This window comes from Oenanthe melanoleuca, chromosome 10 (assembly GCF_029582105.1).
Source record: "Oenanthe melanoleuca isolate GR-GAL-2019-014 chromosome 10, OMel1.0, whole genome shotgun sequence".
In the NCBI taxonomy this organism is placed as follows: domain Eukaryota; kingdom Metazoa; phylum Chordata; class Aves; order Passeriformes; family Muscicapidae; genus Oenanthe; species Oenanthe melanoleuca.
Genome location: NC_079344.1, coordinates 12370976 through 12391167, shown reverse-complemented (window position 1 = coordinate 12391167; position 20192 = coordinate 12370976). Strand labels below are relative to the sequence as shown.

The 20192-nt window shown below is 41.5% G+C and overlaps 1 protein-coding gene across 2 annotated transcripts in view; it reads right to left on the bottom strand.

The window, feature by feature from the left end:
* The window catches only part of MCTP2 (multiple C2 and transmembrane domain containing 2), a 116815-nt gene that overhangs the window by 68317 nt on the left and 28306 nt on the right, over positions 1 to 20192 (bottom strand). The window contains exons 6-11 of one of the 2 annotated variants that reach the window (XM_056499993.1): positions 14978 to 15120; positions 14095 to 14171; positions 12881 to 12992; positions 10920 to 10955; positions 2543 to 2707; positions 1074 to 1204 (exon numbers count right to left, since the gene is read on the bottom strand). In XM_056499993.1, coding sequence (XP_056355968.1) covers positions 1074 to 1204; positions 2543 to 2707; positions 10920 to 10955; positions 12881 to 12992; positions 14095 to 14171; positions 14978 to 15120 — 664 coding nt within the window. Of the gene's footprint in view, positions 1 to 1073; positions 1205 to 2542; positions 2708 to 10919; positions 10956 to 12880; positions 12993 to 14094; positions 14172 to 14977; positions 15121 to 20192 lie in introns of those variants that run through there. The other variant, XM_056499994.1, reaches the window with a different exon arrangement.

The window sequence follows — 20192 nt, the reverse complement described above, 5'->3', positions numbered from 1 at the left end:
GGATGAAAAAGAAAAAGCTTAGAAAAAATAAGAATAAAGAGGATAAACCTAAGGAAGAATTCCTTCAGCATCAGAGACTGACTTGAGGCAAGCTGCAAACACTGCTTTATTTCCTAACTCTAAACAGAATATCAGAAGTAATGGAAGTAACTGTGAGAATGGAAGGAACAGATTCATCTTCAGCCACTTCTCCATGTGATGAGCAACAGCACTCAGCCAGAAAGAATTTCCTGCTCTGCAAAACCACAAACATTTGTAGAGCCAAAGGGCATTGTTCTTCTCAGTGAATAGTCTCAAACTATTTGAATGCCTAAAGTAAGAGAATGTTCTTATGAGTTACTGTTATTTAGTCAGCACATTGTGAAACCCTGGCCAGGTGAGAGCAGCAAACAAATGCAGGCAGGGTTCCCACCCTCAGGAAATTGAGAGTCCTGCCAGCAGAGGAGCATGGACAGAGCAAGGAGGGTGTCCAGTGAAGGGAATGGCTCTTGGTGCTGCTGCATGTACCCAAAGCACAGATGTTTTTGGGGAGATGGGTCCACAGGACAATGCTGAAAGCCAAAGCAAGGAAGAGAGAGGCACTACTAAGAAACCAACACTGTACAACTTCAGATAGAGTGGGATGGAATTAAAGAGTCTTAGAAGAACACAACATCAAAGTGCAAACAGAAAAAAAGAGAGACCACTCTCAAAAGGAGCACAAAATCCCTGGGTTGGCACCAGCAGAGCATATAAAGATGTGGAGCCAATTTCACCACAAAAATACAGAAAAATTCTGCCACCTGATGCCACTGAGCTCCCACAGTGTTTCAGGTTTTAGAGGCAGCTTGGGTGTCTCTGAATTCAGATTTTGGCTAATCAATTACCTTTCAATTGTTTAATAAACATGATGTAAACATAACCTGGACATGACTGTAATAAGGACAGAAAAATACATTATGATGCTGGTAATGAAAATAAACTGTTCAGTTAAAAAAAAAAATAGTCAAAATCACTTTATTTTTTGTACTTAGCTCATTCTCCACCCCACTCCCCCCCAAAAAAAAATAAAGTCTAACTCAAACTCAACTTACGTTCCCAAAAGCTCCTCATGCTTTTTGTTATCCTTTCTCCACACCTCAATGTCCAACATATCCTTCCTGTCAGAGAAGTAGTGAAAATCAAACTGTTCCCTCCACTGAGGATTTGCACTCTTACACAGTGTCTAGAAAACATGCAGTTATAATATTTACTTTTCTTAAACAGTACTTATTTTCACAGTAAATCAAAAAGAAAAAAATAAATCAATTCCACAGAACAAGGCTGGATGTTAGAGCATCAAGTACTAATGTCATTCCAACCAAAGCTCCCCAGCCCATCACATATAGTCTCATCTTCTGAAATATTCTCTTTCCTCCCTCTCAATAAAATAAATATACAGTTGTTATCTGAATGAATGGCTGGCAAAATTTGGAACTACAAGGTAGACCCCACCAGCTCCACTTGCAATGGACTGTGGTCATCATCCACCATCACATACTAGAAAAAATCAGGAATAACCCTTTTGAGGGCAATCACCTGGAAACAGGTTTGAATTAATTAAGGAACCCAGAGCAGTATTTTTTCACCCTCTGTGCTAAGCAAACAGCTCAGCCTTGCAGATTCACAACACATCTATCTCTTTAGCCATTAAAGAGACACATGAAAAGGGACTGTAATGGGAATAACATCTATTTATTCTAAAGTAACTAAACCATTTGTTATTTTTCAAAACTACTTTTCTAAATAAAAAGCATATCGTGACCTTGGTTTGAGGGACAGAGTGCAGGTTTCAAACGCGCCTACGTCCAAATGTTATGTTCTGTGAACTTGCTCTGTACATTTTGTACAGGAGGAGGTTTGTTTTCTCCTCCTCTGCACTTCCAGTTCATGACATGCAGAGCTCTTGCTCCCTCAAAAGAGTATTATTTTAATTATAGCCTTTCTTATTAGACTTTCCAGATGAAATGTGTATCCTTGGGAACCCCATTCATTTCTTAGATTCTTATATAACTGAACTGTATACAGATAAACACAGCCTAGAAGAATAAAAAATAATATCAAAACCACAGAACATTTTATCTGTTTGGAGGGCAGGCTTTGCAATATGTAACATATTTTTCAAGAAAAGTACTTTAAAAGAGTAATAATTCCCCTGCACTGGAAACCATTTCAGATCTACTTTTCCAGCAGATCTAACACTGCAAGCCCAACTTCTGTATTGGCAGAGAACAAAACACATGTGTGATGGATGTAGCTTTATTTCATTTCCTATTCATTTCAAACATTCATCGACATGATGATTATGTTAAATGCACAAAGCACTGATAGCACACAATATTCCTAACTTGCTCTTTCTCTACTGGTATCAAAACAGCGAAATGTTAATGCTTCTGGTCTTGTTTCCTGGTGTTGAACTCACTTATCTAAAAGAGCATCAAGAATAGTTCCATCTGAGGCAGCACCACCAAAAGAGAAGCACCCTACTGACCTCAGACAACTTAAGGAAATCCTTAATACTTACCTTGCTCTTGTATCTTTGATCTCCCAGTTTGAGGAGAATGAAGATCTCTGCCAAGCCCCCTCTGGGCATGTTCTTCCCCTCCAAGAGGGTGATGGTGACCAGCCCGTTCCACAGCTGGTTCTTGCGCAGAGACTCCGAGAGCCGCATGCTCCGCGTGAAACTCGACTGCAAAGCAAGCACCAACACGAAATGTTTCAGGACCCAAACACATCTTCATGCTCACGTTAAGTGTGCTGTGAAAGCACAGCAGGAGTGGCAGAGGCACCATGCTTCCCTAAGGGTCAGCAGTATGGAAGGCTGTGGATACTATGGTCCCTGAGAAGGGACGACGCTCAATGTCACAGCAAAATCAGCAGGATTTGCTTCAACCACCAGAGAAGTCGCCTTCAGCTACCCTGGCTGAGCTCTGGCAAGAGCAGACCTCATGCACTGAGAGCAATCTGGTACCTTGGCTCAGGGAAAAGCACAGGAAAGCAATGGGGAACGGAGCAAGGGAGAAACTAAAGTAAACTCTTAAAACATCTCCAGCTACATCCATAAAACGTGGGTCTGTCCTTTCTGGGGAGGCAGCCCAGGGTCATAAAGCCCACAGCCAGGTGAAAGGCTGAGCAGCATCTTCCACCTCCTCCATCACTCAGCCACCCGCCTTCGCTCTTTGCCCGCTGCCTTTGCCGCTCCTGCTTCCAGAAACTGAGCCCACGAATCAAAAATACTGATGCCTGCTGAAAAACCACTGACACCACCAGGCTCTTTATCTGAAGTTATGGTTACCTGGTAGCCACATTTGTTACCTCCCCAGCTTCATCCTGGGCGGCAGGGCTGCGCTAACAGTTTGCTAACTGGCAATATTTTATTGGACAGAGGATGATTAAATAGGCCTTTATTTTTGGGGGGAGTGAGCTGGAAACATTAAAACTCAAGGCTACACTCTTCTTCCCGCAGTAAAAATCCTGCCATATTTTATTCTCCTGAAGCAACTTTTAACTCGCCACACTTTGGAGCTTCAATCATGTCATGTACAGGTGGGAGCAAGACGGAGGAGAAGATTTCACAAGTCACTTTAAAACAGGACGTGTTAGCTTTAAAAGCAAGTAAGAAATGTTGTTGCTAAATAAAACGATTGCAAAAGCACCTGGTGTCTGAAGATTACTTTTTATGGATCAATTACCCGGCAACAAAATTCTTAAATCATAGGTGGTGAACTCACAAATTTTTTACTTGCTTTTTACTGGTTAAAATACCGAATTCTGAATCCCACAGGCATATTAATATACTTCTATTTAAACACCCCGTTTGGCTTTCCTGGCACATTGGGTAAAAATTCCTACCTTTAAAAAGAAAACGAGATTTTGATTCATAAATCCAGCTGCAATGTAATTTCTTTTCTCTTTTTTTTTTTTTTTTAAAGTTCGTCTTTTGGGCCAAAAAGCTAAAGCATGACTGTTCCCATGGACATACTTCAAAGTCCCAGCAGATATACTCCTCCCTAAACACTGCAACTATTTCAAAATCCTTTTTATAAAAAAGGGAGTAATGTCCACAAGGGATCAAAGGGCATTCTACAGTCTGGCAATCGCCTTAGAAAAATGGCAGTGCTTCCATGAAATATGCCCTAAAATAATTTTGCAGCTTGGTATGTCCTAATTTCGAATTGGATGTTTATCTTGGAAAGGCTTCTATCTAACTTGTCCATAAAACAGCTCCACTTAGCTCTATGAGCCCTGTGAAAATGGAATCCAAAGCTGGCTATTAAGGGGGCCTGGAGATTGCTTCCATATGGCGTAACAGCATGGGAGTGGAGGGCTAAGGCCTACAGCAGGCGCTGCTTGGCTTGAGCTCCCCATCTATCCATGGACACTCATTGCATTACACCAGAACATCTGGATTATTGCTTGTAATGTCCCTGGGAAATATCCACTTCCCATCAAAGCCTTTATCTATCTCGCTCGTACTTTGAACATTTTAGTATTTAACATAGTCATGTTTGATGTGATGTACTCGCTGCTTTAGGAGCAAGGATTTTCCCTCCCCCTCCTGCTCCTTCCTAGGAGGAGGAAGAGGTATTTGATGTTAGTTCACAAAAAAAAAAAAAAAATTTAAAAAAAAAACAAAAAACAAACAGATGAAGTTTATTATCCACGTTACAATTTCTTTTAAAAACAAAGCATCCAGCTCTCTTCAAAGCTTCCAGGCTGAACACAAAAGACAGTTGTTATCACTCAGTTTTCAAATCAAACTTGGATTCTATCCTTTTTTTCATCCAGGCCAGTATTTTAGGGATCACTCAGCACTGGGGACCTTCCTACCCCAGCTCTACAGCACACATAACCCCACCCTTGTAGCTGCTGACTTGACAGTTCAAAGCACTGCTGGGAGGTACCCAAACCATCCTGGATCCCACACAGCCCCAGAAAAATCAGCACCTGCACTCAGCATTACTGGAACACATTGCAATGCACCAACCCTGACCTCCCAAAACAGGTGGCCCCAAGCAAGCAGCCTCGTGCTCCCCCCCTCTGGCTGTGCAGCTGCACAGGAGGGCTGTGCTGGCCTCCAGCTCACAGGGCTGCATGAGATCCAGCATCACCTGAGAGCATCCCTCTGCAGACTGGAGGTTTGCAAGTGGTCCAGGGCACGGTGCTGAGCTGCAGCAGCTCCACACAGGCTCCCCCAGCTCCCCACCTCTCCCAGCCCAGCCCTGCCATGGCACAAACTGAGCTGCTTGCGTTACAGCCCTGCAAGGCACAGCGCAAGAGGAATGCTCTGGATTTCCTGCACATGCCCAGGTGGCCCCCACAGAGTCTACTCAGCAGGTCTGGCACATTTCCTGCACCTCTAGCACCAAAGAGCCCCTCTGTACTTGCTCTGTGGCCACCTCTCCAGCCTCCCCAGGTACTTGGCAGGCTGTTCCTCTGACCACCCTGATGGAAACCCCAGTGAAATAGGCAGTGTCTCAGATTCCACTCTCTGTTTCTGGAAGGAAGCACGTCTGGGGAAAATCAGATGTGTGCTAGACCCACAGACCCAGGCCTTCAATGAGTCAACTTTAGTGCTGCCTAGGGAAGCCTGCACTATGGAAAATGCCTCCCAGGTGACAAGAAAATGATATTGCTTTATTTATTTTAGACGTCTTACCTCCTCTCTGATACCCCACACCTACTCATTTCAAACTGATTTACACAGAGCTAATTGATTAAACTTCACAGCCTCCCTCTGAGCTGGCAGAACTACTGCAGAGCAGAGCACAGCCATTAGTCCAACAAACCACTCCAAACACTCTCCCCTGCCTCCAGCCACCACCCTAACCTGCCTTCATGACAAGACCAGAAAAGCCAAAGCCCTGGTCCATACTGGCCAGAAAATGAGGACATAACTGCTTAATCATTGACAATTTTGAAGTGTTTTATCTATTCAGCTCTTCCCTTTGCTGTTACCTCCCAGGCTACTGATGCCTCGGGTGCTGCAGCTCCTCCCTGCTGAACCTGAGCCCTTTCCAGCTGGGCTCCCACACTGAATGCCAGCTCCCTCAGGCCTCTCCTGCTATATTTTCCTGTAAGCTTTCTGCTCACACTCTGGCTACATCCCAGGCCTAAGTAAAGGTGCCTTGCACAGGTACAGAAAAGTTGGCTGAAGCTGGGATCAGGCTACAGGGCTGGAAATTAAGAAATACATGATTTATGATGGAAGCTGGCACGTGTCCCAGGCACAAGGCATTGGGTAAGCTTGCTTATTCCTTCCCTTCATCATTTCTGAAATCAAGGTAGCCTTGAGACCAGAATTTGAGGGTTGTCTCTAGACAGAGCTCTGATTTTGGCTGGGCTCCGTGGGCAAATAAGCAGTAACCTTTATGAGCAGTTCATTGCTGTAAAATGGATAAAAACTGGAACTGAAGACATCCCTCAAACAAGCCAGCCAAAAAAAAAAAAAACCCAAAAACAGACAATAAGCACAAAAATATCCAGAGATCCTTATTCCTTAAAACAAATTAGATGTTTTATAAGTCTAAGAACCCATGTCCACTGCAGATTTTGGGAGTGTAACTTATCAGATAAGTAATGAGCAATCTCTGAAGCAAAAGTATGACCTGGTCATAGAGCAGAACCCTGCCACAAAAGGACCAGAAGATGGTTCTTCTCCCAACTGCTTAGAAAGGACATTTGCCCAAAAAAATTCCCACAGCTCTAAAAAGAAAAATTAAAAATCAGTGTTCACATCATCACTCTCAAAATCTTGCTCCTGGTTTCAAAATTAATATAAAAGTTTCTCATATCAACATTCAATTTTTTATCACTTTCTGGTACTGGTTTAAAAAAGAACAATGAGCAGGTGGGCTGCCTTCACAGAGCCAAATACAGGAGCTGAGCAAGAATGACAGAGCTTTGGAGGGGAAAGAACCGGCTCATTGACCCAGCTTCACAAAATCCTTTAGGAGCTCCAGTCTCCCTGATAACTCCATTTGTCTATAATCTCCCTCTATAGGCACCCAGCAAATCCCCTCTGGTGCATCAGGGCTGCTTTCAGATCTGTCTCTTTTCCTGACACACACATACATGCCCCAAGTTCAAACTTGTTTTTGAAGCAATAAAGAGATGTAGAAAAATTGTACATTTAAATGACACGGCGAGGTGGCCAAGTGTGAAGTGAGCCCATCTCTCCCATCTTTCATTTAAAAGGATGAGACAGGACAACAGAAATCCTGCTGCAATCCCTGTGAAGAGGTCAACGTCAAAACTGGGCCACGTAATTTGCCATTTGAGAAAACAACAACACACAAATAGGAGGACTCTTAGGACCTCTCCTCATTAGGCAGGGAAAGCATTTCTGCAGAGGCAGATTCCCCTTGGGAAGGAGGAGAGGGCAGCGGGAAAGGCAAGTGAACCAACACGAGATTGGCACCACGAGCTGTGACCTGTGGCGAGCGAGTCCCCGCAGAGCTGCACTGCCCACGGGGACTGGGGGACAGAGCAAGCACAATGAGGCAGACAAAAATGAAACCTAACAGCCCACACAGGAGAACAAAAAAAAAAAAAAATGAGAGTGAGGGATTTTCCCCTGCGATGAGATGCTTGAGGAGCCCCTGGGCCCGGTCAGCCCTTCAGCCAATTTATTCAATCAGTTTCGGCTAGCAAGGTGGCAATTCTGTCGCTTTTGTTTCAGGACTGAGCTGCTGCAGGTCAACCCACCCCAAGCAGACCTGCTTATCTGCCTCCTGGATGTTCAACACTTAAAGGTTATTCAGCTGTACAAATGCTGGAAATAGCGTGCAGGGCACTCAGGGTGAGACTCAAGCCACCCGGGACAAACAAGGGGACTGAGCATCAGCATGCTGGGCTCCAGCAGAGAGCTACCAACTCCCTCTGTGCCCCAGAAAGGAAAGCAGAACAGAGGGGAGAGCTTGCCAATACACAGATATGAGTGAATATATTAATGCTGCCTAATAGCATCCTCTTCTCTCTGCAATGTCACCCTCCACCAGGAAAAGAAGAAGGCCACACTCTTGAAAACAGCTCCCAGTGAGGACAATGCTGTTCTCAGCTCCCCTGAAAAATGAGGGATCTGAATGTGCTGCCCATGTCTTGGGAATCCACCCAAATATGCAACGATTCCCTTCCAGCAGCAGTGAAAAATATATACTGTGTAATAATCAAGAGATACCTAAATCATGCAGCTCAACAGCTCTTGCTCCAAAATGATTTAAAACACCATACTGAGTTGCTGGAATCCTTCCTGTAATGACCATGAGGCTACTGGAGCTGGACAGGAGATCCTGTGCTGACACAGTTGTCTGAAATGCAGCTCTTTCTTCAAAAAGCAAGGGAGCTCAGAGAACACACATGAAGAGAGTACAGCATCCACAACAGCCCACATGAGCCCTGCTGCCAGTCTGACATGGAGCTGCAACAGGTATCCATGCCATCAACATTTGGGGAAAATTTGGGAAGTCAGCAAGAATCCCGTGATTAATGTGAAAAGACTCATTTAGGATACTGATGTGCCAAATCTGCATTAAGACAACATAAAATGGTCAAATTAGAGGATAATCAGATTTCTTTCATGTAGGCAATACAGATTAAAAAACAGCTGTGAAAGTTATATTCATTTTGTCCATCCTTAAAATAAGTCATTTTCCCTGTATTTATAGAAGAGGAAAAGCTAAATATTACAATAGGGGTCAGCTGCAGTTCAGCACATTTAAAAAAAAAAAAAATCCCAGGAAAACTATTTCAAATAGAAAACTTTTATTTGTCTAAACCTGGAGAAAGGAAATTTAGATGTCTCAGTTCAGCTGCTCAAATGGAAAGTATACTGTGTTTTCCTCCTGCAAAACCCAACAAGAGTCAGCTCAGGAGCCAAAAATCAGACAAGCTTGTGGATCCATTACACAGCTCTCTCCATTTCCCCTGCCCTCCTTATTTCTGTATCTTTATCTCGTCCAGCACCATTGTTTTCTACCCCATCATACTCTCTGGCTATTCTTCCATAACCTCTTGTGCCTTCCCTAGACACCTATATTCCCCATGCACACAATTTTTCTTCCTAGGCTTTATGTTCTGCCACAAACTGCTAGTACTGCTTCTACAGAGCAGAGTTTCCTAACTAAAGATGGTTATTGATGTACAGTACTAGTGTTTTAGTGCAGTAGCAGAATCAATAAACCAGGAAATACTGCTTTGTCAGATTTTTTCGGGCGCATGCTGGGAAATATTTTTTACTGCCTTTGGATGGTCACAGAGGTTTTCGTTAGAGATCACACTGGAGCATGAACTGTGTCTTCCCTAGGAAGAGCTGAAGCTCTCCTACCCTCTAGTGACTGGAACAGAACAGAGCACACGGCTGAAGCTTTTTTCCTTTAAAACAATACTTTTATATCTCCTAAATCAGCACCATGCTTCAGCATCTTTTAATTTTGTTTTGAAAGGTGTTAAGGCACAAGACAGAGTCTTGAGAGCTGAAAGGCTGGCAGCTAAAGGTCCAAAATCATGTATGTAAAAAAATATACAAAATGCAAGGAGATATTGTATAAAAAGAAAAAGAAAAACCAAACAAAAAAACCCTAGGGAAACGAAAAAAAAAAAAAAAAAAACACCTCAAAACTTCCAGTGCCAGCAGCCAAGACAGAATTTTGGCTATTCTGAAGAAAAAGAGCCTGAGTTTAAAAACCTGACTCCCTTTCCCACATACCAAAGCCAACCAGCATGTGAGAAATATGGGGATCAAGCAACACTGACCGAGCCAGGGCACAGTAATTTCCAGAATTTTAGTTAAAAACTAAAGTGATGAGCCCTTCAGTTATTCCATCACTGCCTATCATGTGGCATTCAGGGATTCCTGGCAGCTCTCTGCTCCAAGCACTGCAATATCCCTGCAATCAGGGCTCCAAAGGCTGTGCTTTGCACTTCTTCCATTGACAAAAACATTCTTGCTGGCACAGTACCTGAGATGGTTGGCTCCTCTACACAGCACACCACGGTTGTAATGAATAAAACAAGAGGAGGTTAATGATTCAATTTATTTAGGCACAAACCGATAGTTACAGAGGGAAAATATCATGAGAACACACTTCTTAAGAGCCAAATTCTGCTTTTCAGAGATTGAGACTGTACAGCTCTCAAGCTGAGTACTGGGGCTTGCAGTGTCTGTATCATTGTTATTTACTCAATAGCAAATTAAAGCTTTGCAGAACACATAAAAAGCCACAGTCTGTTTCCTGAACAAGTTGAAATCTAATGCAAAAATGATACAGGAATATAAAAGCAATGGAAGCCTGCAGGGATCCTACAGGAGACCAAGGGAAGCATGTTACATGGACATGTGGCAGCACACAAATCTTGGAAATCCTGTTACAATGGAGGCAATGAAAACTCCCTGCTCAGCCTCCATTCCAAGAACAAAAGGAATTTCAAAACCCACAGGGGCAACCAGAAGAAATACTGCCTCACAAAATTCCACCCGTGGTGAGAGGCAGCCCCAAAGGCAGAGGGGGATCCAGGAGAGCCTCGTTCAGCTCCTGCACCAACCCCATCCAGGTGTTCTGAAACAACCCAAACCCTCCACAGCTCCTTTCATCCTGGTTGAATTTACACCCCTTTCCTTAGTGCAGAAAGTTTTCCTCTCTTTCTACAGCTCTTTGTGAATGGAGTCTAAAGTTCACTTGCCACGAGACACTACCATGGAACCTACAATTAGAAAACAACAGCAATTTCCCATCATGATGAATAGAAAAATCAGAACAGCAAAGGTTACCACAGACATCACATTGTGACAGGTTGCCTCTACATTTCTGGGTTTTCCTTTGTTTAGTTTGTTTCAGAGGAGGGCACAGATTTTGGGAGGGAACCTTCATTTTCTTTAAGTGGGAAAAAAAAAAGTGGATTACCTTGGATGAAGTTCGTTTCTTTCGACTTGACCATCTCTGTTCATGAGTCCCCATTATTGTACCAAAGGGAATCCAGGGAAAGGAAACAGGTAAGGAGCAAAATGGGGAAAGTGTTTAGTAAAATAATTCAAACAGCAGCTTGTCAAATGAGCTAGAAAAGCCTATTACAAAATAGGGGGCTAAATCTACAACTGCATCTCCATCTACCTTTCCTGCCTCATGGAACATAAGAATCAACAAACTCAAAATACCTGCATTGCACCAAAAGAGAGGCAATAAAAAAAAAAAAAGTAATTGAGAATAAAAAGTGGAGAGACCCAGAGCCATTAGTAAGAAACATGGCTTATACTTTTGGTGCCATCTGGTTCTACAGTAAGCTAATTTAAAAAGGGGGGTAAAAAAATCATCTTGCTGTTAAGTGCTAATGTGGACAGAGCTATTTCACTGTTCTGACTCCTTTGGAAATGGCTGAGCAATCTGCATTTGAAATATGAGGGCTTAAAACATTGTCTTTAAAAAAAATTACAGTGTGCACCAGCTCTTCTATCATCTGCACTCTGAATGTTAACTAAGCACCCAAGAGCACCAAAAGCTGCTATTTAAACCAATAAGCTTTGTTTCACTGGCTAGGTCCACTTTAGCCCAGGCCTTACTAAAAATCCTAGAATTCCTGAGGTTCTTCTGACTAAACTAACTTTTTTGCTAAAAGTAACTTTATATTTTTGCTTCACCCCTTCCTGCAATTCAGTAACACATGGCAACAATGCTGTCTTGTACAAGTTACAGGGGAATTCACATTCCAAATAAAAGCCATCTCATAATATACAAATACACCATTATTTTAAATATTGCCATTAAGCTTTCAAATAATCACATAGTGAGGTAAAAATAACTATCACTACCTTGTTATTAATTAAGACTTTAAAATTCTCAAAAAGGCATCTATATGAAAAATAAATATGAACAGCAAATATCCCACATTAGCTTCTTCTCATTTTGCTTTCCACCCCCTTGAAACATTTATGTTTCTATAAATAATCCCATTCAGGCTGGAATTCCACACCTATAATTCAGTAATGTGCTGTAAACAGCAAGTTTCATACTAGACTCTGCAGAAAACTTGTAGAAATATTTTCTCTTAATAGGTATAACACATATTTTAAACTAGGTCTAGTTTTTAAGACAATCCAAGTTAATTGCCTGATCTTGGGTATTCTCCACCCCTTGCTGGCCAGGAGCAGGATTAGTTCACCAATATTTGTGTTCTGTACACTCTGAATAAAGCACTAGGAGAAAACTTTAAAAGCAGAAGCAAAAATAGCCACGTGCAGGACCTGAAATTTTAAAAAACTATCAGCTTCAGTTATGGTGTCCCCAGTCTCTGCCCAGCTTCTCTGGGTTTCTAACATCACTAATCACCACATTTCTGCATCAGAAGACAAGTTCAATTAACTCAGTGAAGAAACTGTCAGTGGGAAGATCAGGATTTTACAAGCAACCTCTTCCTCTCAGCCTGGTGCTCCTCTACAGGATTGGGCACTTTAAATCTTAACATCCAAGCTCAGTTCCAAGATTTCATGTGGGTAAGTTTTTTTTGTTGTTGGTTTGTTTTTTTTTTTTTTTTTAACAAACAAACAAAAAAACAACAAAAGGGAAATATAATAGCTCTTTTTCAACCTGCCCATTGCAATGCTGGGCACAAGCCCAGAGCACAGAGAGCACTGCCACAGTGCACATCACAGTGACAAGAGAGAAACATCCAGCTACAAATGTCTACACAACTTTAACCCAGCTAAATACAAGGCTTTTTTTTTTTAAAGTTATGCTCTATCTCGATTTCAATATTGAGTCTCAGAGGATGAAAATAAAGGTGGCATTTCCCAGTAAATCAGATTATGCCAGCTCCTCTTTTCTCCCCCCTACAAATTCCAGCTATAAATTTGATTTCCTAAGCCACTTACATTTCTCTTGAAGTCTCCTTGCTTGACTGCTAGACTCAAGTTTAATACAATCACTCCCATGTCATCTTCTAAACTGTTGGGATCTTCCAGTTTTAAAACCTGTTCAGTAGTTCTACAAGGCAACAAAGAAAAGAAAAAAAAAGTTGTGCATTTATTGACTCCAGTTAACTTGAGTTGATTATTAAAGGTCAGGCTGAGCTGTGCAAATTTCAGCTTCTTGTCTGAAATTCCCAATATTGAGTTTAAATGTTAAAATGGGAAACCTGGAGAGTTCTTTCTTGGTTCTGACAAAACACACTCCTCCTTTAATAATGCAGCACAGTGTTCCTATAGCACTGCTCACTACTCATAACTCCCCATATGCAGGTACACACTGAATTAAGTTACTACTACCTCCACTACACAGAGAAGAGTGACAGGGAAACTCATCCAAGTGAATCTTCTAATATTAATGGTTTGTATTTGACTCCAGAGATATTTATTCTGCCTGCTTTTAATCCCTCACCATGACTCTGTTCCCTTGCTGAAAACAGGAATGCTGGTATTTACCTAGTGGCACTATCTCATGGACAAATTAACATTTCTAGAAATTCAGATATAACAGCCACAGGAGCTACAACACCCCCCACACAGGGAGAACTCGTTTCCTCCCAAAAAAAAGTCATCGCACAGCAAGGGAGTATAAAAGAAACAACTAAAACTTGAATTCCTGGCTTCCAGCTCCACACTGAGCCCAAGCAGCATCAGCAGCAGACAAAAGGCACAGGGCTTGCCTCGGCACTAAATCAGGGCCAGATGCAGCTGCTGCAGCAGGGATGGATGTGGGGGGAGCTGGAAAAGGGGCGCTGGCAGAACGGCAGAACGCTCCTCAGCCCCGGGAGAGGCACCCCGTGGGGCTGAGGACAGGTCCCAAACCTTCTCCCACCTCCATAAACTGTCCTGGTGTGGCTCTCCCTGAGCAATGCTGCACACAGAAATTCTTAGTGCCAGAGCTGGGCTCCGTCCAGGCGGGATTTGAATCCGGTGCGTAACGCCGGATAAAAACGCGTGCAGAAGATTTATATCAAGTGATTCCTCCTGAAATCCCCACTCCTCCATCAAAAACAAGTTTTCACGAATAGAAAAATTCCGAGCCAGAAAAAAAAGCATTTCACTACTCCCCTCTGTTTCTCAACCAAGCTGCATTAATAATCTTTAATTAAATGAACTGTTACCTATTAAGTTCAAGTTCAGTGAGCGCTACAGATGCCGAACCCATGAAGTCTGAAGAGGTTAAATCACGATCGTACACCTGGTGGCAAAGTAAGACAAATATTTCCAATTTTCACATCATAAGCCAGTTTTATCCCAGGCGATGAAAGAACAGATATTTTAAGCCCTTTCAGTTCAATTTTGTATTTGAAAGATCAAAGCTTAGATATAATTCAGGGATCACTTTCCATCTCCCCGCTTTAATTTGTATTTTTAGCTAAATATTTAACCAGCATTTTGAAAGTATCTTCTTAATATTATGTAAACAGAGACATGTGTGCTGCTATGGATTGTGCCTGCTCCTTTATACTCTACACGACAGCATAATGAAACGCTGCACAAAAATCAGGTACTTCTGCTTACAGATGTTTTAGCAATTAGTGCTCACAACTGGTAGCTTGTGGTTCTGGTAACTGTAACGTTCCTCATAACCAGAAAAGGCTTTGCTACTTGTCACGGCTGCATCCCAGGTAATAATTCTGTGCAGCCCAGCCAAATTACACTCCTAAAACGTGCTCCTGAAACCGCCCTTGGTTTCCCTGAGTTTGTACAAGCATGAGGAGAAAAAGAGAGAGAGAGAGAGAATTCAGCTCCATGGCTTTAAACAGATCCAGTCAAGGAGTTTTGTTTCAAACTTGGGTTTTTGCAGACAGAAAGCAAAACATGCAAGTAAAATCTGGGAAAGACATATGTGCATTTTAATTTGAAATTGCTGAAGTTCTTAAACTCGATTGTGTTTTATGCCGTGCTGCTACAGCGAATAAAAATCAATATGTTTCTAAAGTTGAAAATAATTGCTTAAAAAAATATTGGCCAGACTTTCAAAAATCTGAGACCAAAACTTACCTTGATCCAGAGTTTTTGATCGAGGGTCTGTATGGGCAGCACAACTGTTTCATCCCAAACTGGGTTGAGGTTCTTGTACACTACCTTACTTTTGTAGAGGGTTTTGCCATTCAGTTTAAACTTCACGTACGGGTCACTTGTACCTGTGATAATTTATTAAAAAATAGATTAGCATGGCCATATGCAACTCCACAACCTTAAATTATATTTTCATAAAATACTTAAAAACAGTTAATGGTAATTACCTATTTTACAGATACAAGCTTATTTTTAATTACCTATATAGAAATTGCTCATTCTTACAGGAAATCTACAGACAGAACCAGAAAGTTGTCTGAGAGCAGGCACCAAAAAAAAAAAAATCTCCATTCTTTGCTTGATCTCTGTTGTTTTATTCCTAAACAACATTAATTGCTGTTTAACAACTCTGTTAAAATTTTAATTTGGTAAAACAGCAAACAGAAGCAGCATTGAAGCACTATTTACAGGCCAGCTAATGAATGGAAGAGAGAAAATGTGATGCTGTGACTAGGAATATATTCAAAGGACCCAAACTCCAAAGCATCGTAACTGGGACAGGAGCTCCAAGGAAACCAGTAACAATAGCTAAAATACCCGTCAGGATTTCATCACTGGTGTCACTTTGCCAATTTACTTAAAACTCAGTTTGAGGTTTCAGTGAAAAAACAGCGACGTTATTCATCAGCTCAGGATAAAAACCACACAGAGAACAGACTCTGTAAAAACCAGCACTGTCCAGGTAACACGTTTTTTAATCCAAGTGGCACAATTTGCCAGGGCAATGATGTCCCCTGTTTTTATGGAGCAGATGTCCATGGACAGAGCATGAGGCCACTCTGCAGCAATAGAAAGACTTGCATCTGTCAAAGGAAGACAGAAGAGGGAATCAACTTTTTATTATTGTAAAACTGGTGGCATCTGCACTAACACCAACCACCATGCAAGACACCAGGTAAGAGGGGGAACAAGGCACAGGGAGGATTTAACTGGATGATGCTTGATTTAGTTATCCAAACAGACTTTGCAAAAAAAATCTTCACAAGCTGCAAATAAAGGGGAAAATCAAACTGAGATGTAGCAGCATCTACAATTAACTGAGCCTAGGTGCCATTCACCTGTCATATCCAGCATTTTCTGTGCTGTATGTGATAGTTGGAATTAAACTTCCCTCCTAACAGTTCAATTTCATTAGAAGAGTAACAGCTAAGGGGATGGTCCTGGCTGCCCCCAGCCTGCAGAAAGGGCTGCTGGACAAAAAAACTGGTTTCTACAGCAGACTTCAGAGTCAGAAATAATCTGAACCTGTCCTCCCTGGTTCCCACTGGCCCAGCATGGCAGTATAATCCAGCCTAAGAGCAATACTCAGTCTTGCCAATGATTTCGTGCACCTGTGAGGATGTGAAAAATCCATATTTAAACATCCAAAGCTCTCATCAGTGTTATGTGAACTTAAACTCAAGAAAAAACAATTATGTGCAAGCATCTATTTGGAATTACACAGCACTGTAAAGAACTGTGCTCCTGGGAGACAGACCTATATCTAAGAATTATAGGAAGTTTTTATTCTGCTTTAATTTCAAAAGGGAAGAGTTGTAGAACCTGGGCCATTCTGCACATAAAGTGTGTTTCATTCACAGAAGGAAAATATAAGTTGGCTTTCAGATACTATCTGCAGCTGATCCTTTTCCTGAATAATAATTGTTGAAAAAAAAACCTTTTTTTTTTTTTGTTAAAAAAAAAAAAAAAAAAAAAAAAGCTGCAGACTTCTTAAATAGAGTTTTCTTTTTCTTCTCTTCTAAGAGAGAATAATAATAAGGGCCTGATCCAAAGCCAGAAAAGACAGAGGGCAGTTTCTCATTGTTCCCAGTGCATTAGGACTAGACCTTTCCCTAAAAATTTCTCAGAACTATGATTATACAAAGCATCCATCTTAAAACCAGCACAATTTCCAGGAGTGGGAACACACAGACAGATCATAGCCCCACAGTGTGGGGGGCAGCAGTCCTCAGAAGATGCAGAATTAAGAAATAACAGTGCTGAGCTCTTTGGTGTCACTTCAAAAAGATTTTAAAAGACCAAAAAAAGGCAAAAAATCCCCTGACTTTTATTTACAGGGTAAGCTGGACAAAGCTGTGTAATTAAAAGTAAGAATAATAATAATGTCCACAACCTATTCTGTGCATAAAATAGCAACTGGCCAAGACAAGGAAAGCAAGTGATGAAATGAAAGCACAAAGAGACGATGGAGGCAGGTGGTTTATGGCCATAACTCATCTGCTTTTGGCACAGAAAACCCATGAAAAAGGGCAAAACCTGAAAAAAGAGAGAAAAATAGGAGACACAGAATAAAAGCAAACAGCCAGTGAGTTCAATACCAACAAGCAGAAAACTCCAAGCCCTTTCTCTGAGGATGGGAAGCAGGAAGACTATAGCTAAGTAAGCCTCCCAATTGCATTATTGTTCTGAAAAGCTTTCCAGGTTGTTATACAGTAAAATAAAAGCTGGGGGTGGGGGAAGGGAAGGGCTGCCCAGCACTGCTCATGCAAGCCAGGCTTTAGCATCCATTCTTACGTATTTATTTTTAATAAACTCTTCCTTTATATTTGCATGTATTTATGTATAGAAATATACACATGTATTTAAATGAATACATATAAAAGAAATATATATAAAAGGAAAATATATATAGAAGGGAAATATATAGAAGGGAAATATATAGAAGGGAAACATAGAGAAGGGAAACATAGAGAAGGGAAACATACATAGAAGAAGGGAAACATACAGAGAAGAAGGGAAACATACAGAGAAGAAGGGAAACATACATAGAAGAAGGGAAACAGAAGGGAAACAGAGAAGGGAAACATACATAGAAGAAGGGAAACAGAAGGGAAACAGAGAAGGGAAACAGAAAGGAAACAGAGAAGGGAAACATAGAGAAGGGAAACATAGAGAAGGAAAATAAATAGAAAGGAAATATACATTTTTTTTAATATAAAAATATATATTGTGCATTGTTTAAAAAAAAAAAAAAAGGTGTGGGGGGGGAAGCTATAATAAAAAGAGGCCCTTAATTAAATAAGATTGCCACTCTGGGATCAGGCCTTCATGCTTGTCAGCTTACTCTCAAAATAAACATCTCAAAGCAGGGCCTCAGTGGTGTCACTTACTCCAGCAAGGCAGCCTGGGTAATCCCTTGCTATCTTGACAGCTCCATAATGTTCCAGCGGCTTCACGGGTGAGCGGCGGCACCCGCGCGCCGAAAATATCAATGCGGAGAATCGACGGCCAGAGGGGCACGGGGCTCACCAAAGCCAGACAAGGGAAAGGTGTCAACTTAGTGCTGCTGTTAATTGTGAGGGAAAATGGTTGTGGGGGGTGGGGGGTGCTGTGGGCTCGCCTGCCGGGCTGTCACGGGGTGACATCTCAACTAGGCGGGTGGCACAGGGAGCCGCGTCCTGCCAACGAGGGGTGGCACCTCTGCGGCACCAGCAGCTGGGCTGTCACCTGGGCATGGGACACAGAGCACCTGGGGGTGGTGCTGTCACTGGGTGAAGCTGGGTGGCCACAGAAATGTCAGGGATGGAGAAATGTCCGGGATGGAGGCAGCACCACAGCCCCCAGGTCGGTCCCAAGATGCTGATGAAACTCCCGGCTCGCTGTGTCTGCTCCTGGCTTCCCTTAACACACCCCAGATTGCATCCAGGTGACCAAAACAGTTGACAGGGAGTGAGAAATAAGCCAGGTGGGCAAGCCTCTCCTGATGGGATGAACAGCACAGACTGTAAATTACTGACTGCATTTGAATTCAGGGCTTGAAGCCTTCTGGATTCAAGCTCAGAAAGACGTCTGGGTCTATTGAAAGCTATTTATAAGAGACAATCTACAATCTAGGCAGAAAAACATAACTTTTTCTGAAAAGAGCCTGGTGATGTTAGAGATGAACCAGACTAAAAAAAGGATTTTTTGTTTATAATCTTCTTTTAACTGTGACAGAAATGGATAATTTTCTGAAGAAGCCAGACCAATTAAAAAAAAAAAAATCTTTTTAGCATCCATTTCCTAGTGAAGGCAACTGAATCAACAACTTTTAAGCACGTGCATACAGGCTCTTCTGAAAGCAAGGTCTTACTCACATCCGCTGTAGCAGTATCAACAGGGAAATGGATTATTGTTAAAGCCAGGTGAGAATTTTGTCCCCAAAAAATATCTCTCTGGTGGGGAAAAAGCAAGGTGCTTTGAGGTTAATTTGCATATTGTGCAGTGAAACAAGTAGTAAAATACACACAAAGTAAACACAGTAAAATATATGGACAAAATATATATTAAATATATATATATATATAAATATATTATATATAATAGCCTATAATGATATATATAATAATATATATTATTGTAAATATAATAATAATATAAATGTGTATATATTAAAACACAAGATAATCTACTTCTCAGCCAAAAGCTAACCAAATAAGAATAAAAAGGAAGGTTGACCTCTTAAAAAAAAATAATCATTCCATCAGCTAGGCCTCTTTCCCCATGAGAAAAAGAACATTCATCTCAACAATGGTGCTCCCTGGAATTCCTTTACATAATACCAATTTCACTTTATTTCCTTCCACTAATGCTAAAAAGCAATGAGTGCAGGCAGACCAGACATCACCTAAAACCTGAGAAAGCTTCAGGGAGCAAAAAGATGCTGGGACAGAGCAGCAGGAGAGGGTTTAGTAGCCCAAGAAACTAAACTGTTAAAGGTGTTTTTAAATGGATACTGCTGCCCTCTAGCAGCTACCGAGCGATGGATCACATCCACTGCTTCAGAACAAGGGAAAAAAGAACCCAACAAACCCAGAAGACCCAATATATTTTCAAGCCACACACTGTTTTATGGAAGCAAACTTACTGGAAATGTAGCATATGAAACAAGTCTCGTTCCTTAAATAAATAAATAAAAATGACCACCAAATTGCCTTCAAATCTTGAAAAAATCAAAAAGCGGTGTGAAATATAACCTAGACCATCTTAAGTTTTGGTTAAAAAAACTAAATTTTAATCTGAAGAAGGAAATTAAGGATTTATTTTATATGCATGTAAAGAATAAATATCTGACAATCTTCCTAGAAATAGAATTACTGGAGTTATTTACGACAAGGAGTAAAAGACATTCTAAAACAGAACACACATTTTTCTTTTT